The 23428-nt window shown below is 40.9% G+C and overlaps 1 protein-coding gene across 5 annotated transcripts in view; it reads right to left on the reverse strand.

Moving 5' to 3' along the window:
* The window catches only part of RUNX1 (RUNX family transcription factor 1), a 249714-nt gene that overhangs the window by 199376 nt on the left and 26910 nt on the right, over positions 1-23428 (reverse strand). For 3 of the 5 annotated variants that reach the window (XM_075911479.1, XM_075911467.1, XM_075911486.1), the window contains one exon: positions 1047-1127. The exons of the other annotated variants lie outside the window; for them this stretch is intronic. In XM_075911479.1, coding sequence (XP_075767594.1) covers positions 1047-1127 — 81 coding nt within the window. The remainder of the gene's footprint in view (positions 1-1046; positions 1128-23428) is intronic. 5 annotated transcript variants of the gene reach the window in all.

Here is a 23428-nt window from a genome sequence, read left to right on the forward strand (position 1 = left end):
GAATTATATATTAACACGTTGTTCTTACAGCAAACAGGCCTTGTAAGTTAGGACAAGAGCCATTTCTAGTCTACAAAATATGGTAAATTTGTTGTTATAGGGCCAGCATAGCGAGGCCAGCTACATTATGGGAACAAAAGAGCGAAGGTGCCTTTGTTTAAGGTTAATTGTTCAACCTTTATAGATATTAAAGGTGATATCTCTTTAAAATTATGGAAATTACAAATTGTTCCATACCAGATGCACAAGCGGACCTTGGAAGGAATGTGTAATACAGAGACTGTGCATCACATCCTTGCAATGAAAGCCAGTACACCTGCATTCATGCCATACGCAGCTGCTTTTTAGGAGTTCACTTATTGTGGTTGAAGATTCTCAAAACTAGCCTTGTGATACCTATTTTTTCACCTGTTATATGTGAACGCATAGAAAAAACCACTTCCCTCAACCGTGCCAAGAGAAACGTACAGACGGCGGCAGTGAAAGTCCTGTGAGCCAGCACAGAGTTCTACATGTTTACAGTGTAGCTCAAAATACTCAAAACAGCCCACTGCGGCACACCACAAAGACAGAAGTGAGGATGAGGGCTAGGGAACAGTCCACACTTCCCGATTTGAAAAGTAGCTAAATCACTCTGGGCCAATTCAATTAAACATTGGTCATATTCGAAGGGACTGTTTGAAATTGCCTCAAAAGACCCTTTTAGAAATTCCCTAGAAAAGATTATAGCTCTGACTTTACTGAAATCCCTGCAGAAGGCTCGGTCAGGCTGGTCATTAATACAAGCGGTCTTCAGTAAAGGTTTATGTTAAGAAAGTAAAATACTCTGAGGCCAGCAGCACAAGAAAGAGGTAATGCTGATACTTGCTACTTAAGTTCTCCACTGTAACTAAAGTTAACAAATATAGTTTTGTGGCTGTCTGAGCAGAAACATACCTTATCAGAAAAAAGACATTTGTATGGCAAATTAAATAGTAGAGAATAGACAGCAAACCACCATACAATCAATTTTAAAAGCTATTAATAGATGTTTGGGGTATACTCACCAGCGTTTCTCTGAGTCTGAACTCCATAACGTTTCAGAGGGGAAAGGAGAGTTGGATTTGAACCCTTGTATCTCAAAATGCCTGTAAGGTAAAGGAAAGCCCATGCATATTCAAGAGAGGTAGAAGCTGGTGGGGAATGGACTAGGATAGAAGGCTGTCAGGAAAGAACCTTGAGGATGGAGGATGTTGCATGCAGCTTGGTTAGAGAACCTCAAAAATATTTGAACAAATTAAATAATTGTCCAAACTTTTATCTGAAACAAAACTGAAGACTGAACACGGTGAGGTTAAAAGAAAGCTGCTATATAAGCATACTTGGTTTTTTGGACATGTGTATATCTATTCTTGTAGAGTTTTCTTTCTCCCTGCCTTGATCATTGGATTTGTTTTTAGCAAAAGGAATAAAAAAATACATATATTTGTATCCCCTAGAGAAAACCAGTGAAACAGAGTAGAAATCAAAGCAGAATTTTCTCTATTCATTGGATGCATTTTTAAACTGTCCAGTGCTACATTTTTCCAAGGAAAAAAAATCATTCCCTAACTATGCCCTTTAATACCAGGTTTCACCCCAGAAAAAAGTTTGCAATAGCAACACTATTTCCAAGAGCTTTTTCCAGAGAGCGCTGCAACTCTCTGCTGCTCTGAAGGACTCAGGGAAAGACATACAAAGAGACAGACAACTTAAATCTGATATATTTAAATGCTGAAATATTGTCATAAAAATGAGGTCAGTTGGTAATATCTGCAGCCTAACAGAGTACCCAGCTAACCTCCATCCTGGCCTATCACCAGCAACCGGGGGAACGATTGTGGTGGGATTAGTGGTATACGTGGCTTCTGCTTTCCCACAAGAGAAAACATAATACTTGTGTGGCTTTACTTTCTCTGTAACTCTTTGGGGTAAACATCACCACATTCACTTCTCTGGCAATTACTAGATGAAATCAAAGCCAATCATGGCTTTATAAAGTCAGAACCGTTGATTAGCACTGTGGTATTGGGTCTCTTGTAGGTGTTTGCTCTTAATAAAACAAAATAAAAACGACACCAAGCAAAAGCCATGCATATGTCTTAGCATCAATTAAAAAATAACATGTTCAGTTTAGGGCTCAATCCTGCAAGGTCCAGAGCATCTTCAACACCCATCAACATCAATGGGCATTCAGTGAGCTCACTACCTTGCATGAGTGTTCCCCAGCTTGATTGGGCCCTCAAGAAACTGGAACAATCTGGGACAGTAGTGGGCAACCTGCGGCCGACCAAGGTAACCTGCTGTTGGGCCTCAAGACATTTTGTTGATGTTGATCATCCATGGGCACGGCACCCCTCAGCTCCCAGGGGTTGTGGCTCATCATTCTCGGCTAATGGAACGCGTGACCAGCACAGTGGCCTATACCACTTTCTGCAGATCTCATTGGCCAGGAATGGTGAACCACAGCCACGTGGAGCTTCAGGAGGAGCTGTGCCCGCATATGGTCAAGGTCAGCAAAATGTCTTGTGGCCCAACAGTGGATTACAATGGTGGGCCATCTGGCCCATGGCTCAGAGTTTGCCTACCACAGATCTAGGAGGCAGTGTAGCCTAGTAGATAGAACACTATGCCGGGGCTCAGGAGACCTGGACTCTAGCATTGGCACAGGTCTGGTGGATGAACTTGGCCAAGTCACTTTCCCCTCAGTTTCCCCTGAGGGGAAAGTGACCTGTGAAATGGAGATAATGTTACTGATCTCCTTCATAAAGTGCTTTGGGATAGACTGATGAAAATGCTATAATAAAGCATTAAGAACATGCAGGCTTTTGGAAGAAATGCATTTGATGTGCATATCTGAGCCATGCATCATGGAAAGGATGAACTGGGATTAGCATGATGTATATGGGAAAGTAGAAAAGAAATATTTCATTATTTGAGAATTCTGCAGTGTTTAGCACACTGAGGTGTTTTCTTGCTTTAGTAGCCTAGTCACATACCTGTTGCATTCCTTAATCGCATAAAGACAGTTATTTTTGTGAGGAAGGATGTGAACTGAAGGAAGGAAGAGAAGAAAATGTGAGCTTCACAGGAATGCGGACTAACACTTTGGCTAGTCAAGCACCATGACAAATGCCTTTACTTGGCAGCTCTTGCTAATCTTTCTCAGCCAAAACCACCTCTTCAACATGGTTGTTGATCTCTCCTATGAGCCCTTTCATACTTGCATATTCCTTCTTGTGTACCTCAGTGAAGGGACTGATTGTTCCATCCTCTACCTCAAAAAGCAAAAGTCATAGAAATACTAAACATAATGCAAAACAATTTAAAAAAATCACAGCAGAAAAATATGGTCATAACCTCTCAGAATCACCCTTCATGGCCTGTGATTTGCCAAACAAGCCTAAGTCAGAGGAGCATGTCAGCCCCTCTGTTACAGTGCTTTTTGCCCAGTGTCATAATGGGATGAATGCCATTGTTCCACCATAGCTTTTGGGTCTCCATGAGCCTGCCCTGACAAATATATCCAAACACTTCCGTAGTAAAGAATCACAATGTGCTCAAAAATGGCGAATGCAATTTCAGACTGCAAACCACTGACTTGTCATCACAAAGCAATGAGTTTATAATCTCTCTTTATAAAAATTAAGAACAGTTGTACCTGGAATATCTGGCCAGATACTCTGTGGACTGCATACAGTGTGTGTCACTCCTATGGTGCAAAGGGAGCAGACTGGCTACATCCCCCAAGCTGGGAATTGCCTGTCCATTGCACCTCCCGCGCCCCCCGCCCCATTTAGCTTCTGTGGCATACAAGGCACGTTAATGTTACAGTGGAGCACAGAGCTTTAACACTCCCTGCAGGGCGAGCCCAGGCAGATCACCACCAGCAGCTGGAATTGAGAATAGCCTCCCCTGCCGGCCATGGCTATTGCCAAAATGGCCTCAGAATCAGGGATCCTATCAATCATCTGTCTCTGAATGAGATGCATGGATGAGCACAGCAGGATGGTAACACTGGACCCTTTTACCAGAAAGGCAGTTTGGAGGGAATTTAAAAGAGGACAACAATAGTGATCAGGAGGCTGCAGGAGAAAAAGTGGGTGGGTGGTGAATGGGAGAATAATTTGAAGGGGGAGCGGTGACTTCAAATTCTATTGCCCTCCCTACACACGGCTCTTACACTTCTTCAAACACTTGTTAAACTGATGCGAGCGCTATTAAAAACAATGTATCTTTTTGTTTCGTTTCAAGCTGCACATGTGCGGTAGCTTTTATAGTAACAGAGTGACGGCTTGTATATTATGTACCTTTTGCCTGTTCCTTTACATTGGTCCTTTTTTTAGATTGTAAATTCTTTGGTATAGAAATTATGTCTTCCTCCCTATTTGTTTGCCCAGCTTCTAGCACAATCGAGTCCAGATCTAGAGTGGGCTGAAAGGAACTAAAAGGTTTAAAAGGGAACCATTTGGAAGCCCCAAAATTGGTTGTTCACAGGGATCAAATGTAAACCCCTTTCTCATGGAATATATTGATTGGCCAGCCTTCCCCTCCACAAAATAAAATACTTTTCAAAAACATGATCAAAAATTTATTTTCTGAAAGCTGCATTTTTATATTGAAAACCAAGTTTCAGGAAACAGCATTTCTCTGTGATAAATTTGAAATTGATGGCAATAGCAATGCTAATAAAATCTCAATAAAGTATCTATCAGACATCACAGTTTTTGTGTGTGTAAAAATCCAGAACATTTTAATAACGTTGACACAATTTTCATGAAATGTTTCATTTTTAACAAAATACCATTTTTGATTGAAAAGCAATTTTCCACCAGCTCTTTCAAGCAGCTTTATTGAAGCTAATGGAGCTATTCTGATTTATACCACCTGAGTTTTGGACCCTAGGGTCAAAATTTTCAAACCTGGGTGCCTATAGTTAGTCACCCACATCTATATTTAGGTACTAAATAAAATGGTCTGTATGTCAATGCCCAGCACCTTTGCAGCACAGATCACTGTTAGTTAGATGTCTAAGATGTTGATCCTTCAAAGACTTGTGTCCACATACTGTAGTTTTAAACACATGAGCAGTTCCAGGGAAAGAATCACTTACACATTTAAACTTCATTGTGCAAACACAAACACTTATGTGTATTTTTAGCTTTACTGCCAGCAGCAATTCCATTAAAATCAATGAATCTACTCAGAATACCGAAGTTTAAGCACACATAAATGTTTGCATTGCCCCAGGATCTAAGTTTGTGCAGGATAGAGGCCTAAATATGGATTTAGATGCCTAAATTTAGATCCCCAGATATGAGAATTTTGGCAATGTTTGATATATTGGATTTCTCGTTTAAATATATTTTGGGCATAAGGCTTGATGAGACTGATCTTCTTCCTAAAACATTTTGAGATCTAAGGATAAACAGTCTTATATAAGAGCTATCTATCAATTATTATTTATTATTATTATTATTATTATTATTAACACAACAAAACTTTTAAAGGAATACAACTGCACATGTTCTCTTCTCACGATGAGGGTCTTAGACACCTAAATTATAACATTTATGAACACCTGTGGCTCCCACTGTAGTTGTTTAGCAAATGTAGTCATAGTTTTGAAGGGTCAGACACAGCCTGCTCTATGTCTGTCACTGTTTATAGCAGGGGAGGCTACTTTGAAAAATGAGCAAGTAACTGAAGAAATGTGGCATACATTAACAGCAAGAAACGGCAGTGCAAAAAAGCGTGAAACAGGAAAGAGCCAGTGACACTTTAGCATTTTTTTCATCAGTGTGTAGTAGGGACGGAACTTCTGCAAAAGCTGCTGAGGCCTGTTATCAGCGTAGCTCAGAGACCTGTGGTTTTCTCGCTCTTGCAACCCTGCTTTAACTGTCAGTTGTTTTTCAACAAACAGGATACCTCCATCAAAGCTGTCAGCTTCCCTGTCACTTCACAGAAAGAGGCAGTGCAGCTTCATCTCACAGTCAACGCTTAGCCACGTTTTGTTTCAGGGGAGTTTCTTCATGTGCATCACAAATAAAAGAAGGAATGAGGCGCAGACAGTCTCCTCTTTGTAGCAATCAATTAAAAAAGCAACCAAACCTGTGTTCCTGGATTTTTTGCTGCTGGGAGTTACAGAGTCCAGCCTTCACAGTATGGGATTCCAAACCATTGTTCTAGACCTGACAGTAATTTCTATTGCTGTTGTCTTCTAGAGCATTACATTTCAATTACTGGGGCAAATCTTATCTTCCCCCAACTCCTCATGACCTGCACAAAAATCAGTCTGACTCCATAGTGCAGCAGAATGGGGTCAACACATTTTGCTATGAAACCAACTCCACAAAGGCTCCCTCTGCATCATTTCATACTAGGCTTGGAAACAGGACAAAGTTGACTATGCAGAGGCTTTAACTGTTTGACTTAAGAGCAGTGGTCCAGCAGCAGTGACTAAGGCTGCGTTTCTTCTCCCTAGCTTTAAAGAACTCTTTGCACCAAGATTTGCTTCTTGATGTGTGTGTGTTCATTTAGGCTTTCTTAATTAAAATTATTTTGTATCTACATGAGCACCTAACTCATGAGCAAAGAAGGGGTGCATCTACACTGCACCCTTAGCTCGAAATAAGCTACACAATTTGAACTATGCAAATCGTCAATTTGAGTCAATTTCAAAATAACTTATTTCAAAATTTGGCGCTATTCCAAAATGTCCCTTACTCGTGGAATGAGGCTTACAGGGACATAGGAATAGAGAGCCTGTTATATTTCAAAATAACAGGCATGCTCACAAGACGTGGAATAGCTATTTCAGGATGCCTCTGGTATCCTGAAATAGCGCTGCAGTGTAGACATAGCTAAGATGACCATGCTTTTGTATTCAAAAGTTAGATAAAGGAAAATATTTTTTTTGTCCAGGGTCCCATGACTGCATTGACAACACCTGTCCATTAGTGCCTGGTCTTATGGGGAGCAAAATTTACTTTTCAGATACAGACTCTGGATTTTAATTCCATATTCTACTCTTGGAACTGGCGTTCAACTAGGAATGGTAGAGAACTCTGCAGTTGCAGAATATGCCTAGGAGCTCTGCAGTAGAAATCTTTATCTGTAAGGCTTTCCCCCCTCAACCCCCAATGCCCATCACTGTCATATCCCTGGGCTTCTAGAGGAAACAAAGTTTTTCTTTGAAATGTTTCATGTCAGAAAAAATGTAAAACTCGTGACTAGTTGTTTCTGTCCTCATCCAGCCCTAGAGTATCACATACACCAGTCACTCTTTTAATGGAGCTCCTTTTGGCTGTCTTGGTTAGTTTTCATAAAGTCACATAGCATGTCTGCCATTTCTGATTGACTAAGCCTATCCCATATGCTCAGGGGGCCCAGGAAGACCAGCAGAAGCCATTTTGACTGGTCAGAAAATGTGATGCTTTTAAGTCAGCCCAAAGGAAACCCTAGTGAGTTACTTTTCCTGTATGTGAGATTTTAAATACTTCCAGTAGAGCTGAGCAAATAATTTGCAATGAATAATTCTTTTTAATAAGTGTCCCTTCTTTTCCTGTTTGCAGAGTGTTTGCAAACAGCTCTGAGTTTTTAAATAACAGTTCAAAATTATTGAACAACATTTGCATGAATTTCTATTCCTTTATGCCTTGCTTTATTTTTAGTTGTGTTGTTCAGTTGTGATTTGGCTTCTAAATGTGTGTACCCTTCTGAAATGTGTATAATTCCAAATTAGGCTTCTGGTGGGAATAGTCACTCTCACAAATTTAAAATTCAGTGCACAGAAGGATGGCTTTGTGGATACTCAGACACTGGATTGGGACTAAAGAAACTAAGGTTCTGTTCCCAAGTCTACTACAGACTTTCTTGGGTAAGTCACAAAATTGATCAGGCTATGTCTACACTGCACACTTATTTTGAAATAACAAAGTGCACGTCTACACAGCAAGCCTGTTATTTCACAAAGAGTAAGGGAATTTGAAGGAAGAGCGTTCTTCCTTCAACTTCCAGCTGTGTGAACAGCACCAAAAGCCGAATTAAGCTACTTTAACTTCAGCTGCTCAATTAATGTAGCAATTAATGCAGCTGAAGTTGCGTATCTTAATTTGACTTTAGTCCACAGTTACTTGACTATAAAACTGTGAGACTGCTACGACCTTACCACTAAGATATTTCCAGAACTAAATCCTGCCTGTAATCTGTTACTCACAGGTCTGGCCTTAGGGCAAGGTGAGCAAGGCAGTTGCCTTGGGCCCCTCGCCTTCAGCAACCCGCACTGCCCAGCACCCGTCCGCCCAGCTGCTCACTCGCTGCCCTGGCTGGGAGCCACCTGGCCACACCCTCCCTCTTCTTTTAGGTTCAATGCCTCAAAAAACTGGGCCAAATTGCTGCATACATTACATGACAAACCAGACTGTTCACAGGACCTTTTCTTGAATGTATCAAGCTAGATTCTTCTGAATTCAAATTAAATGTAAGAAACCCCAGAAGAAGAGAGCTTCTGTCTGAAATTTCATCAACCTCAAATTTCCATGAAAGTGGGTTTCCACATATTTTCATGCTTTCCTTTTAAAAAAAAGTAACCAGCAGTAAAAAGTTGGAGATTCAGTAATCACCAAGCAAAACCCAGCAAATATTCTAAGAAAAACATTCCCACAACTCTAATAAAAAGATTTTTTTTCCAGCACTAGCTTCATTGTGCTAAATAAGCATACTAATAACATGATGAGAGCAATGTTCCTGCTAATCTTTTCCATCCATGTGTGGATTTTTTTTCCCATCCCTGTGCACCAAGACATGTGCGAATGTGCACCACCAACAGAAACAAAAACCTAGCTCTGGGTGCTCTGCTAATCAGCTGGGTGGCATTTGAATTTCTCTTGTGCAGACACACAAATGGTCAGTTTATAGGGAACATTAGGTGAAAGTATTTACATTCAACATTATTATTATGTGCTATGCTTGAGGCAGATCTCCAGACATTCCTACACAAAGAACCTCTCTAGCAATACTGCCAAAATGAGTTACATGCTGAAGATGTAGGCTACCACCGCTCAAAGCAACTCAGTGAGATGAAGGGGTGGGAGAAGAACACTGCCCAACTCCCACAAAGGATAATTAACTTAAACCATTAAGTAGTGAGCACAGATTCTTTAGCAGCAATAATTACAAGGTACCAGAGAAGAACACCACTGTCTGATCCATGAGCCAGTTTCTGTCTGACACATGGTAGTTTTGTCTTGGTAGTTGACTTAGGTGTTGGCCCAGGACAGAACATGACCGAAACACACATTATTTCTTTACTACAGTATAAGCCATATATTTAAATTTATTTTTATTTACAACTGCAGCATGGATTAATAGAGGGGAAAACCATAAAGCCTCAAATCTCATAGACATAATCTTCAAGTATGTTGCTTTAGTCATTTATTTGACTTACCAGCATTGTTAATGTCTGTTTATTACAATATAAATTGCATCTGTCATCTCATTTCCTTGGCACACATTTCATACGAAAGAAGATAAGAATATCTTTCTGATTTTTTTAGAACCACTTTTCTCTCTGCATTGTTTTAATTGCTTCAGCACATCACAGGTGACTCCTATTGGGCTACCACCTTCCAAGCAAAAAACACCCTCAGAAGACAAATGCAGTAGCATGCTGTTTTTATTGATAAGACAATATGAACTTGAAACTCACTGGTACCCTGTGGAGCACACACAATTTGAAACTGCAGGATCTAATGCTCAGCAGAAAAGCTAATGAATGAGCTGGACCATATAAAGTTAGGGGGTTGAATGTACATTTTACTGGTCCAGTGCCAGCTCTGAACTTGGATAACCAGCTACTGAACATCACTAGATGTGATAGGTCTCTTTTCCATCTTTTTTCTCTTACTCTCTGTACCAACCTGAAAGAGCCCAACGTGTATTGCAGAAATAACAAAGGGGAGCTGTAACAGGTGTTAGGCATGGAAGCAGTGCTTTATTTCACCACCTGTATCCATCTAATTCTAACCAAAATATCTGCCAAGAAAGGGAGAGAATTGAATAGGCATGTAAAGTGGTGGTGAAATCCTAATTCAATCACCAAGCTTGTTAGAAGATGGCTAAATGCCAATGGATTACTCTTCCTGTATAACAACTGTGGGAGTTACCTATATTCCATTATTCTGGCTGCTGCTGGCTAGCTAGCAAAGGCAACTGTAAGCACCTGTGTATCAGATATCAGTCTGATCAGCCGAATCCATTTCCACCTCCAACCTCCAAAACATGCAGATCAGAGGGGTTGGAAGGAGATCCTAATGGAGATGGAACACCTAATTCTGAATGCAGAGAGAATGCTTACTCCACTAAGGCCAACATGAATTTTCCTGGAATGTTGCAATGTGACAGCTAAATCAAGCTTATGCAAGAAAATATATCTCCCCTTCTTGCTGCACTATTTACACTCATGTGCTTCCCCGCTTTCTGTGTTGGATTCTGATGATGAAAAAAATGGAGTGCAGTTATTTTCCATGTGTACTCCTTGGATATCAAAGACATAATCCACATAGTTATGATTTGATGATGTGTCACACTAACTACTGTAGGATGACCAGATGACCTAATTTAATAGGGACAATCCCTATAATAAGGTCTTTGCCTTAAATATGCACCTATTATCCCCATCCCGATTTTTCATACTTGCTAATGGTATATTAGTCTCCATGTGCCTGATTAGATGTTAACACATGATACAAACAAGCTAACAATGGAATATGAGTACTAGAAATGTACAGAATTAGTTATTCAAGGAGTCTCTGAAATTGGCAAATAGTACACTCCCCCACTCAATATTAGAGTAATTCATTTAATCTATAAAGAAATAATAAGGGAGGGGAAGATTACCAAAAATAACTACCACTTAAAACCCATTTAAAACAGGACAGTTTTTTTCTTGGTTTAGATGCATTATTGTGTTAATTCATATTTCAACTTCCACCCTCCCGAAAGAGCAGTTTGAATAATATGCAAGGAGTGGCATTTTATACCAGAAACTCTAATGGATACCTTTAACACACACACACACACACACACACACACACACACACACACACACACACACACACACACACACGAATAAATATCACACACACACACACACACACACACACACACACGAATAAATATCAAGGAAAAAATTACTTCAGAAAGAAAGATCATTCCAGAATGGATTCAAGCCAAGGATCTGAGGGACAGGTTTTCTCAAGAATACTCATTTGAATGTTTAAGCACATTTTAATTCAACCATGTTTCTGACCCTTTTGTGTTCATTTTTCCTAGATCATTTGAGAAAACAAGGGGAACAAGTATGACCGTGCAGAAAAAGCTACAATTTAAGATTGCATTCTCAACTATCCACCAAGTACCAAATTATGGACTATTCCAGGAGACAAGTCACCAGTCAGTGAACAGAAATAATACTGCACAATTTAAGTAAACAATCAACTTAATGTGAATTGAGAAATCTGAAGACAGAGAGTTATTTGCTGAAGAAATTTGTGAATAAAGACTCAATGGGAGAATTTTGCAGACACTGAAAGGGCAATTCATAGAGAAAGGGAAATGTACTGAATAATTATTTGTCAGGAGTTACTGCCTCTGCTCTGTAGTGAAAGCTGCTTTACCTCAGTTTATGGCTGTGAAATCAAATACAATGGGTGCCCATTAAAAGCCAGTATTTACAAATGCCAAGTGCCCAGCTGGAGTAAATCACTTTATCTCTATTTCAACAAAGTTATCTCAGTTCACACCTCCTGGGCACCTGCTCTCTGAATCCATCTATTCAGACCTTATCTACATTTATTGGGAAATTAGGGATCAATCCTCCTTGGATTAATTTAGTGGGTCCAGTAAAGACCCATTAAATTGATCACTGATCGTACTCCTGTTGACTCCAGTACTCTATTGGATTAAGAAGCATAAGGGGAGTTGACGGGAGACACAGTTATGTCGCTAAAAGCTTTGTAGTGTATTCAAAGCCTCAGGCGGCATGAAAGAATGAATGTGCCTGGCCTGTGCCCAGCACACTTCCAGAAATATTGTATAATGCCCGGCATGCTCAACAGCAGATGATTAGACAGGAAATAGGCAGCTCTCTGGCTTAGCAGACCGTTGTGGACCTTAAAAGAGAAACCAACAGAGTGACTAGTTTTAAAGTGTGTGGCCTATAACTTCTAGGACACGGGTTAATCCACTGTGACACAGCAGGGGTTGTCAAAGCTGATCCAGAGTAACAGCTTGCAGTGTGGGCCTGTTGTATTTTCTAATCCCTTTGCCTGGAGTGGGCCTTTTGAAAGCCAAAGGGGAAGATGAAAGTCTAAAAACACTCCAGCAGCTTCTGTTTAAATAATGCTTTTGATCTTCAACTGCTGCCGTTTAGTCAAAGCACGGCTCAGGGGCTGGAACACACTGAGAGCATGAAACTCTCATAGGAGAGAAATGGAAACAGGGGGAGTAAGAGAGAGAAAAGGAGCAGGGAAGGCTGAGCTAATGAACACGTAAAAAGGCGTCTTCCAGTCAGCAGGCAGCCTGAAATGTGATCTCCAATATATACAATGGATTTTTTTATTTAATGGCCCTGGCAAACACAGTAAAAAGAGAGAAGCTGCTCAGAGATAGCTGCTGAGAAGGGGGGGGGGGAGCTTTTACACTCCCTACTTTTTCCTTTGCACTCATTTGTTTGTATAGCTGTACAATGAGAGACTGCTGAAATGAGCTGCCTTAGCACTGTGCCATTATTTTGGGTAGTTAACATGCTGCGTTTTATGTAGCTAGAGCTGCCCACATGGGGCCTGATCCAAAGCTGATTGAAGTCAATGGGAGTTTTTCCACTGACATCAATGGGCTTTGAATCTCAGCTTGACTACTCATAAAAGCGGTGCTATATTAACTACACCATACATAGAATCATGAGCTTTCGTGGGCAAAACCCACTTCATCAGATGAATTGGAGCGGAAATAACAGAAACCAATATACATATATAACATAGCAGAAGTGCCTGTCAATTGTAGAACAAATGTTAATGAGGCTAATTAAGTGGGCTGGATGTGTCCCATGAATAGCTTTTGATGTGGAAATGCAGATGTTAATGTCAGGATAAAATGTCTTTGTAACGTGTCAACCAGATAATGTCTTTGTTTAGGCCCAGGGTAACAGTGTCATCTCTTCGGGTATGTCTACACTACAGCGCTAATTCGAACTAACTTAGTTCGAATTAGTTAATTCGAACTAAGCTAATTCGAACTAATGGATCCAGACTAAAAAACTAGTTCGAATTAGCGTTTTGCTAATTCGAACTAGAATGTCCACATTAAGTGGACCCTGAACCGGGGTTAAGGATGGCCGGAAGATGTGCCGGCAGGGCATCAGATGAGGACTTAGAGCATGGAGCTGCTGTCTCAGGCTAGCCGAGGGCTGTGCTTAAAGGGACCCGACCCCCAACCAAGACAGACAGTTCTTAGGGGTGCCCCGCTTGCAAAGCAGTCCTGGCTTGGATTGCCTGGAGTACCCACACTGGGCACATCACAGCACTCGGCCATCAGACCGGCTGCACTTGCCGCAGGCTGCCATCTGGGGAGAGCGGCCAATTGGGGGGCTGCAGGAGAGGTTGCACCCCCAGAAGCCCGCAGAGCCAGCCCAGTCCTCCCCTTGGGGGCTCGTACCCCATTCCTCCCTCACCTCCTTCCACTTACCCTTCCCTAGCCCCCCTTCCTGATGTACAAAATAAAGAAAATGTGTGGTCAAAAATAGAATCTCTCTTTATTGAACAAAACTGGGGGAGACTGGGAAAAGGAGGTGGGAGAGGGGAAGAGAGAGGGTGGGAGAGGGGAGGGCAACTAAAATGATCAGAGGTTTGGAACAGGTCCCATATGAAGAGAGGCTAAAGAGACTGGGATTTTCAGTTTAGAAAAGAGGAGACTGAGGGGGGATAGGATAGAGGTCTATAAAAGCATGAGTGGGGTGGAGAGGGTGCATCAAGAAAAGTTCTTCATTAGTTCCCATAATAGAAGGACTAGAGGACACCAAAGGAAAGGAATGGGTAGCAGGCTTCAAACCTGTAACAGAAAGTTGTTCTTCACAAAGCAAAGAGTCAGCCCATGGAACTCCTTGCTGCAGGAGGCTGTGAAGGCTACAACTAGAACAGAGTTTAAAGAGAAGTGAGATAAAGTGATGGAGGTTGGGTCCATGGAGTGCTATTAGCCAGGGGGTTGGAATGGTGTCCCTGCCCAAAGTTTGTGGAAGGCTGGAGAGGGATGGCACGAGACAAATGGCTTGGTCACTGTCTTTGGTCCATCCCCTCCAGGGTCCCTAGGGTTGGCCACTGTCAGCAGACAGGCTACTGGGCTAGATGGACCTTTGGTCTGACCCAGTATGGCCATTGTAAGCTCAGGGCTCAGGGTCGGGGGTCTCAGTGGACCACCTTGATTTTCATGCACACCTGCTCCTGTGTGGCCAGGCTGGCAGCTCTCCTGCCCTAGATGGCCACTTTCCTGTGTCTAGTGCGGAGGTCGTGGACGAGGTCCACAATGTCCGCACTAGACCAGGCAGGTGCCCGCCTCTTGCGGTCCCGGGCAAGCTCCCGGGAGCCGCCAGCCTGGTCCCAGGAAGAGGGGGAGGGCTGGGGGGCATCGGGTGGCTGGCTCGAGCCGTGCCAGGTGCAGGGTCTGCTAGCTGGGTGCTGGCAGGCTTGCACCTGGCACGGGCATCGTAGCCAGCCCGTGCCCGTTTAAGGGGTCTGGGGCCGGGAGGGGGGCAATAGAGTTTCCCTGGTGTTGGCCAGAGTGGCCACCAGGGAAAGCTGGGGAGGGCTAGCCTCCCACTATTTCGAATTAAGGGGCTACACACCCCTTAATTCGAACTAGTAAGTTCGAACTAGGCTTAGTCCTCATACAATGAGGTTTACCTAGTTCGAACTAAGCGCTCCGCTAGTTCGAATTAAGTTCGAACTAGCGGAGCGCTAGTGTAGCGCCTATCAAAGTTAATTCGAACTAACGTCCATTAGTTCAAATTATGTTTGTAGTGTAGACATACCCTTCGTTTCATATGATGAAGTGGGTTTTGCCCACGAAAGCTCATGATTCTATATATTTTGGTTAGTCTCTATGGAGCCACAGGACCACTTGTTGTTTTTAAAGATACGGACTAACACGGCTATACCTCTGAGATTTTTAAGCTATTATAGCTAGGACCAGAATAAACCCCTTTATATAGACTTAGCAGGGTCTATCCCAGGAGATTGAACTGTGTTAGTTATACTGGTATTGGTAAAGTGGAGACTCTCTCCCCAATGCAAGTGTGGATGCAATTAGAAGACTATATTGTTATCGTTTCTTCACATACACTAAGGAGTATATGGCACTTTAATTACAGTACAGTGTATTACAATTGCATCCATGCTAGGGCTTGTACTGGCATACTTACATCTGTTAAAAAAAGTCACACTCTTACCAGAACAACTTTCAAGTGTAAAAAACAAATGTGCATACAGCACTTGTCAATTACTGCTATCTAAGCAGAAGAAAAAAAGTTCTTCCAGAACTAAAGAGAAGATGAAGAACAGGCATGTTTAGACATTTCAAATGAGGATTTTCATTCATTAAAGTTTACCCCATAGCTTCACACACAGAAGAATGTGAGATCTTCTAACTCTCCTGATTTTAAGATAGCCTGGCATACTGTAACCAGGAGACCTCCCATATTTGCTTGGGAGATGAGCCCTTTCAATAATGGGGGACTAGATGGCTCAGTGGATTGGGTAGTGAAATATTACTCACCTATCTCACTTCTGGAGGCTATTGCAGCCTTGGCTAATGGTGACCAAAATAGGTATGTGAAACAATACTACCTAGCTGTTATATAGCACTTCTAATCAGTAGAAATCAGAACACCCCTCAATCTTTGGGCTCCTGTCAGGTAGGACAGTACTATGTTTCCCATTTTACAGAAGGGAATTGAGGCACAGAAAGACTGACTTGTCCAAGGTTACACAGGAAGTCTGAGGTGGAGCAGGAAATTGAAGCTGGGTTTCCCAGCAGCTAGACCAATGCCCCATTCACAGAGTTGGTTTTAATGGGCAGGTGTCCAACATCAAACACTCATGACTCATTGCTACTCTATACTGTCACAACATAAAGGCCACAAAAATGAATGGGCATCTAGATTATAGTACCCTTTTGCTCCTGCAGCCAGTCCCTACAGGCCTAGTTATTAAGATGCACAAGAAGAGAGATGGTAGGATGTTTGCATTCCTGCCCCACTCCTTCTCTCCAGTTCTAGGGATAAGATGACACTAACTGTCTATCTGTCAGCTTTGAAAGGCACCAAATTCACTTAACCCACTGAAAGCATATGAGTCTACTGGCTGGCTAGACTTCCAGCATTTAGTTCAGATGTAGCTGTTATTACTAAATCAGGTTATATCTCCATTTACAGCCGTGTTCCTACTGCCACACAAGTCTGGGCTTTCTAAATTCTTCACGTGGATTGGGCAACCCACAGTCACAACTTGTTGTTGGCTTTGCTCCTCGAGCTATGAATTTTGTTACACCCATATTGTGCAAAATAAAAAAAGATTACATGAAGGCATTAAAAAAACAGTAGCAGTTGACAAAAGCCTGACTTTCTCTAGTGACTATATTGTAGTACTCAATTGCACTTCCAATGACTTAGGGGCAATATGTATTCAAATTTCATTGTTCCCTATATGGCAATATGTAATTGGGGCAAAACGTCAAGTTGCACCCACAAAATTCCTAGTAAATATTAAAGGACTATATCCTCACCTTGCTCTTTTGCATGGAGCCCATACTTATATCAGTGGGATTTCTGTAGATGCCTAGCAGACAGTCTGTGATAAAGAAAGGTTTGTATCAAGATTCCTATGATGCTCACACTGTTTAGTTCGGGACCAATACCATATAAGGCCAGTTAGTAATTTTTCTTCTCTTTAACTTTTAAAATATAATCCAATCGCTGTAAGTAAAGGAAAAGTTACTCCTAAGATCGCTGTACAACATATGTCACATATAATTATTTAGGGCAAAGATGTTATGGATTAATCTTTTCCCACCACAAAACCTTCCAATTCTGACAATCCCATTTTCACCAGTTAAAGACAACTGTGTCTTAATGACAATGCTCTTAGCTTCACTGGGAGATACTCAGAAGTTCAAAGTTAGCCTTTGGATTTTTCTTCAGGTTTTTCATATATAGTTTCTATGAGATTAAAGAGCAAAAACTTGGCCCCACTTTAGCCAATGGGAGTTTTGCCATTACCTTCAGTGATGGCAGGACTGCATGCTAAGAACTATGCCATGAGCAAATTTTGCACCTCTTACCCTTTGATGTGCAAAGTATAAATATCGACATATCTATCCATCAAGAGGTGAAAAGCCTTATATGCACATTGCAAATAGTGTGAAACTACATGCTTCATGCTAAACGCAACATGCTAACGGCAGCTGTGTGTCAGAGTATAAAGGTTTGTGCACCAAACTTGTCATATTTTAGTTGATCCAGACATCTACAGATGTGTTTTTAAAAGGTACAAAATATTTGTAAAGCTGCTATGAATGTATGACTATCCCAAAGCCACATGCTTTGCCTGAATGCCACAGGTGTGCACCATATAAGCAGTTAAAATGCAATGAGACATGAGGGCGTGACCAGGGTTTAGAATGTTTAATATATTTGTCACAAGGGGAACTTGGGCATCTGTTGCATATTGTGGAACTGTACTTGTAGCTTTAAAAATATTTTAACAGATGGACAACTTTTCCCTTTAAAGACCATAAAAGGGCATATTAAAGGGTCAAGGATCTGAAAAGGTCAGTGGGTGGACAAGGCTGGGTTGGCTTGCTCCTCAAGTAAAGCTGTCTGAAATGTCTGCAGCAAATCACATGACATCTGGCTGATTTCAGGTTTCCTAAAACATGGACCACATTCATGGAAATAATTGCACTGGTCCCTAGCCCAGTCACAACCAAACCTGAGGCCAGACTATGAATGTCTCAAAATCATAATCATTTCATGATTTCAGTGTGAACTCAGAATATATATAAAAAACCCTTAAACCATTCAAAATGAATTTTAGGTTCACTGCAATTTGAAACTCCAAAGAAAATGTATGGGGTAAAAATTTCAGACAGATCAAAACCAAAGAACATGGTTTTACAAGTCCCTGTGAAGCGAAACTGACACATTTCACACACAGCTTTCCTCGCAAGCAGAAGTAGCAAGCATTGAAGATGATATAAAGCATGAACTGGAAGCACTGCTGTAGGTTAGCAACTGTGGCTATGTCTAGACTGCATCCCTTTGTAGACAGAAGGATGCAAATCAAGCACGTCGAAATTGCTAATGAAGCAGGGATTTAAATATCCTGTGCTTCATTAGCATAAACATGGCTGCTGCTTTTTTCGAAACGGAGCTTTTCAGAAAAAAACCCAGCAGTCTAGACGCAGAGCTGTCGAAAATAAACCCTTTTTCGAAGATACTGTATTCCTCAAAAAATGAGGTTTACAGGATCTGTCAAAAAAGGGTTTATTTTCAACAGATCAATGTTTAGACTGCCATTTTTTTAAAAAAAGCTCCGTTTTGAAAAAAAAATGGTGGCCATGTTTATGCTAATGAAGTGCGGGATATTTAAATCCCTGCTTCATTAGCAATTTCTACGTGCCTAATCTACATCTCTCTGTCGACAGAGAGGTGTTGTCTAGAGACAGCCTGTAAGTGTTCTCTACTTTCTCAGACTTGTGATCAAATCTACTAATACAATTTTAGGGTATTTCAAATGTCTGCATCTAGTTTTATAGTGAATTCTGTGCTTTACACTAACAAATGTCTTGTACTTAAACATGTAATTTATCCTGATGGGACCAATGTGGTAGAAAAGTAATTTATTTTAAAGATTTTATATTGGCAGCCCAGGAATTTCTAGCCTCATTTTCAGCTCTAACTCTCAATTTACCAGAGTCAAAATGGCTGTATATAGCACTCTTCTGGGGGCTAGCCAGATATTTGTTCAGACAAATATCAAATTACTACAGGCCTTTATGAGAGTTATACAACTCTGCCACATATACATATTATATACACTCATAAGATCATAAGGAAGGTGGTGGAAAGGCTATTAAGACGTATCTATACTAGGAAATTATTTCAAAATAACTAAATTTGAAATAATAACTCCCAAAATAACTATTTGGAAATAAGCTTATTCCCCAAGGAAAGCAGGAGTACAGATTTTAAAATAACCCATCGTGTGGACACACTGCTTATTATTTTGAAATAAGGGGGGTTATTTTGAAATAACTCCCTAATTTAGACCAGGGCTTAGGGTAATGTATGCTTATGGTTTGTCATAGGTACATAGTTAGTGTTTACTGAATCAGACCTGCAGTATATCTAGCCAGCTATCTTGGTTCTGACAGTGGCTAGCTGTGCAATAATTCTGCAGAAGGAAATTTTGGAATAACCTGCCTAAGAGGAATGTGTCTTCCTACCAATCAATCTGTAGAGAATGGCCTATGCCCTGATACATGGGTGGCCTATAATCATTCCAAAGCTCCTGTTCTTTTTAAGTCTTGCTATGTTAAGTTTGAATAGTGTTATGCATAGAAATGTCTAATATGTTTACAAATCCTGCAAAATTTTTGGCCTCAACAGTATCCTGAAGCAATGAATTACAGAGATTAATGTCACATCCTTTGAAAAATTATTTCTGGTATAGCTTCTCAGATATGAATGAATTTACACCAGCTGAGGACTTCTTTCACAATGTTCAGTATATACAGAGCAAGGAGTAGACACACATAATACTGGAAAAAAAAACATACCTCCCTATGAATACATTTTTAGATTTTCACACTGCAATACACACAGATATATAAATTTGAAGGCTTCAGTGAAGGGATTGTGAGGTATGTTCCGAGCTCTTACTGCACTTTGAAATCCAGTTCTACACTAGACCTAGCAAGTCGGTTTAAGGCTCACAACTCTAGCTACATAAAATGAGTAGATGGAGTTGGCTTACCTCAGGCCAAGCTTTGGCGGCGTCCACATAGCATACCACTCCCATCAGCTTCCCTTACTCCTTGCAGAATGAAAAGTACCGGACAGGTGGGGGCTGCCCTCAGCATTCCATTTATGGGTCTACATTAGACCTGCTAAATTGAACACTAGAAGATTGACCTCTGGTGGGTCGATCTTCTCGCAAGTATAGACAAGCCTCTAGAAACTACTTTAGGAGCCCGTTAATGCACCAGTAATTCCATACAAGTTAAATGAAACCAAAATCATATTTTGATGCCTGCAGCCTCACAGTGAGGGATTTGATAGGACTCACAGGTAAAGTGTAATTACGATCTGAGGTATGTATTCCTTTTTATTCAACCCAAATATGCTTTCCTGTTCTGTCAAAGTTGCATGCTGTGCCAATTATACTAGTTTCACACTCTGATGCAGGGACAACACAGCTCTGAGGTTCTAGTCTAGTTCCTCTGAATTGATAACTCAGTCCTGACTACAGAATCGTTGTTGACACAGGAGCCATAAAAAGCTCCACTTTATTTTGTTGTGTTTTCAGGGCAGGCAAATTAGTTTTGCAGGGCTGGCCATAAGAAATGTCCTCTGAATTATTATAAACTGAACAAATTTGATCTGAAATAAAAATAGAGAGATAGATGTGGATGACATGATGCCACTTTTACAGTGATTTTTCACATTATAACCAAAGTCTACCCTCTGTGAAGAAAAATGATTTCTATTCCCTCGGCAGAAGTACTTTAATGCTGTATCCTTTATTCAAAGTAAGAATTAAAGAACCGGATTCCTCTTCCCTTCCTAAGGCACCTTTGTGCCACCACAGTGGTGCAGAGAGGCCTTAAATTAGCCCTTACAGGATGATTGGGGATTGCTTCAGCATGGGAAATTTCAGCCCCTCCCAAACTCCTGAGCATCTAGAGGATGTATTTGCACCAGGTATGGAGTATAAGCAGGATGGGAGCCAGATCATGATGAGTTCCCTGATCCCCAGCTGGCAATATGGTTCCATAATATTTTATAGTGGTAGTTTCAAAGACTAGGCTAGAAGCAGAGAATATAGCTTCCCTGGTTCCTCAGTAGTGGCTCCACTTACATTTTAAAAGCAATTATGTCCATTTATACATAAATCAATAGTCATTTCTCTCCCATGTTTAGTTGTAGATTCCCCCTCCAAAGATAATAAGATCAAGGAAATGCTTGCTCCTGCTTCACAATAAAATACTTAATTTATCTTTCACCACCATGAACTTGCCAACATTATAGGACTATAAAAGTCATTTAAAAATAAGCATATTGCTCTTATGATGGTGACTTAGTACTGAAATGTTGCTGTGTAGAACCAATATAGGACTATACATTGGCAACAGAACCAGTGCTAGGCATAAGCAGACTCATTGCTTAGGGCCCTGAGCAGCTGAAGGGGTCTCTTATTTGCTTTTTTTGGGTATGCGTGTGTGTGTGTGTGGGGGGGGGTATTCCTGTTTAAGGCTCCCAATAGACTAGCACTGCCTCTGATTGGCAATGAAACTGAACAATGTTCCTCCAGAGTCTGTTTCTTTGGTTTAAATGAAACCCAGAAGCACTGTTGGTCACAGGATTAAAAGTGAGACATCTTGTGTATCTGCAAATCAGTCATATCCACTGGCATGTGCATCCTGGCTAACCCTGCCACCTCAGCACATCACTTCTTTTAATCCTTACTTCGACACTGAATTTAGTTTTCAGTCCCAGTATATGATCTTTCAGTCTCATCAAACCAAGGAATGTATCTTTTCTTTAAAATATTTTACCTGTTTCTTAACAGTGATTCCTATGTCCTGATTTCTCAATGGTTATCCAAACCATTAAAATAAAGTGTGTGGGAGCGTCTGCACAGCACTTATTTCGAAATAGAGCACTCTTCCTTTGACTTCCCTTATTCCTCGTACAATGAGGGTTACAGTAATTGGAGTAAGAAATCCTCCAGCTTGACACTATTTTGACACTATTTTGAAATAACTGCCTGCTGTGTAGATGTGGACTAAGTTATTTTGAAATAGTGCTCATTATTTCGAAATAGTGTTGCAGTGGTAGACGCACCCTGTGTGTGTGGATGTATCTATATGCAAACAGACAGAAATACGAATTTAACACAGAGGGGACGCTGTGTAAATCAGACATTGTGTAAGCCTTTTATTTTAGTACACTTCCTTTTTTCAAGATACATTTGGTAGTCTATAGCAGAAAGTTAACTAGTGTGAGTACTATTGTTCCGACTGTCTGCATAGCATTGGAACTCTCTTTATCTCCCCTTACTCCTGAGTAGCAATGTGGTTTTTTTCTGTTTTGAAAATAAATGGTTGTTTTACTAGCCCTTAAAAAAAATCACTGACCTGGGCAAGCGGAGGAATAGAGTTTTCCAAATTCGTATGAATTTAAAATCAGGTGATTTAAAACCAGGGGGAGGGATAGCTCAGTGGTTTGAGCATTGGCCTGCTAAACCCAGCATTGTGAGTTCAATCCTTGTGGAGGCAATTTGGGGCAAAAATTCATCAGGGATGGTACTTGGTCCTGCTATGAAGGCAGGGGACTGGACTTGATGACCTTTCAAGGTCCCTTCCAGTTCTAGGAGATAGGCAATATCCATTATATCTCTCAGAGGAAAAATACCTGTTCTACAGAGATAGTCCTAATAGTTACAATATATGAATCCCCTCAATAATGGACAGGATTCTATTAGGCTGAAGTCATCAACTGTCTTCATCTACTTCTTTCCCTTTTGAAAATTCCCTATGGATAAACATTCCCAGAGATGAGCTATGCAGTGATCAACATTTGGGAGGGGAGCAGAATAGGAAACACATACTAACACTCAAGGGGCCCCAAATATCAGAAGTCCATAGACTACTTTGTAGGTTACCATCCATCCTTTAGAGGGTTTTCTTCTTTTTATTTCATGGACATGCTTACAGGAAATGTTTGTTACAGAATTGGATGCCTCATACTGAAAATGAACCTTGCTTGTGGATATACTCACAAACGTGGATCCCAAAATGTACCCATGCAGCAAAATTATGTTAGAATTATGGAAACACCACTAAGGACGGTGTTTATTACCATGATCCATACCCTTGACTGCAGTTAATGAATGTGTTTATTTACACTGCTAAGTATAAGTCATGCTGCATATATAATTCAATATCTAGAGTCAGAGAGGGATTCCAAGAAAACTAATCAGATGACCTTCCTTTCTGAGAGGTGTTGGAAAGCATATTATACCACCATTTTTCCAAAATATTTTAAAGATAATTTAAGGAAGTCTCTCACTCTCTA

The sequence above is a fragment of the Pelodiscus sinensis genome, chromosome 1 (genome assembly GCF_049634645.1).
Source record: "Pelodiscus sinensis isolate JC-2024 chromosome 1, ASM4963464v1, whole genome shotgun sequence".
Classification (NCBI taxonomy): Eukaryota; Metazoa; Chordata; order Testudines; family Trionychidae; genus Pelodiscus; species Pelodiscus sinensis.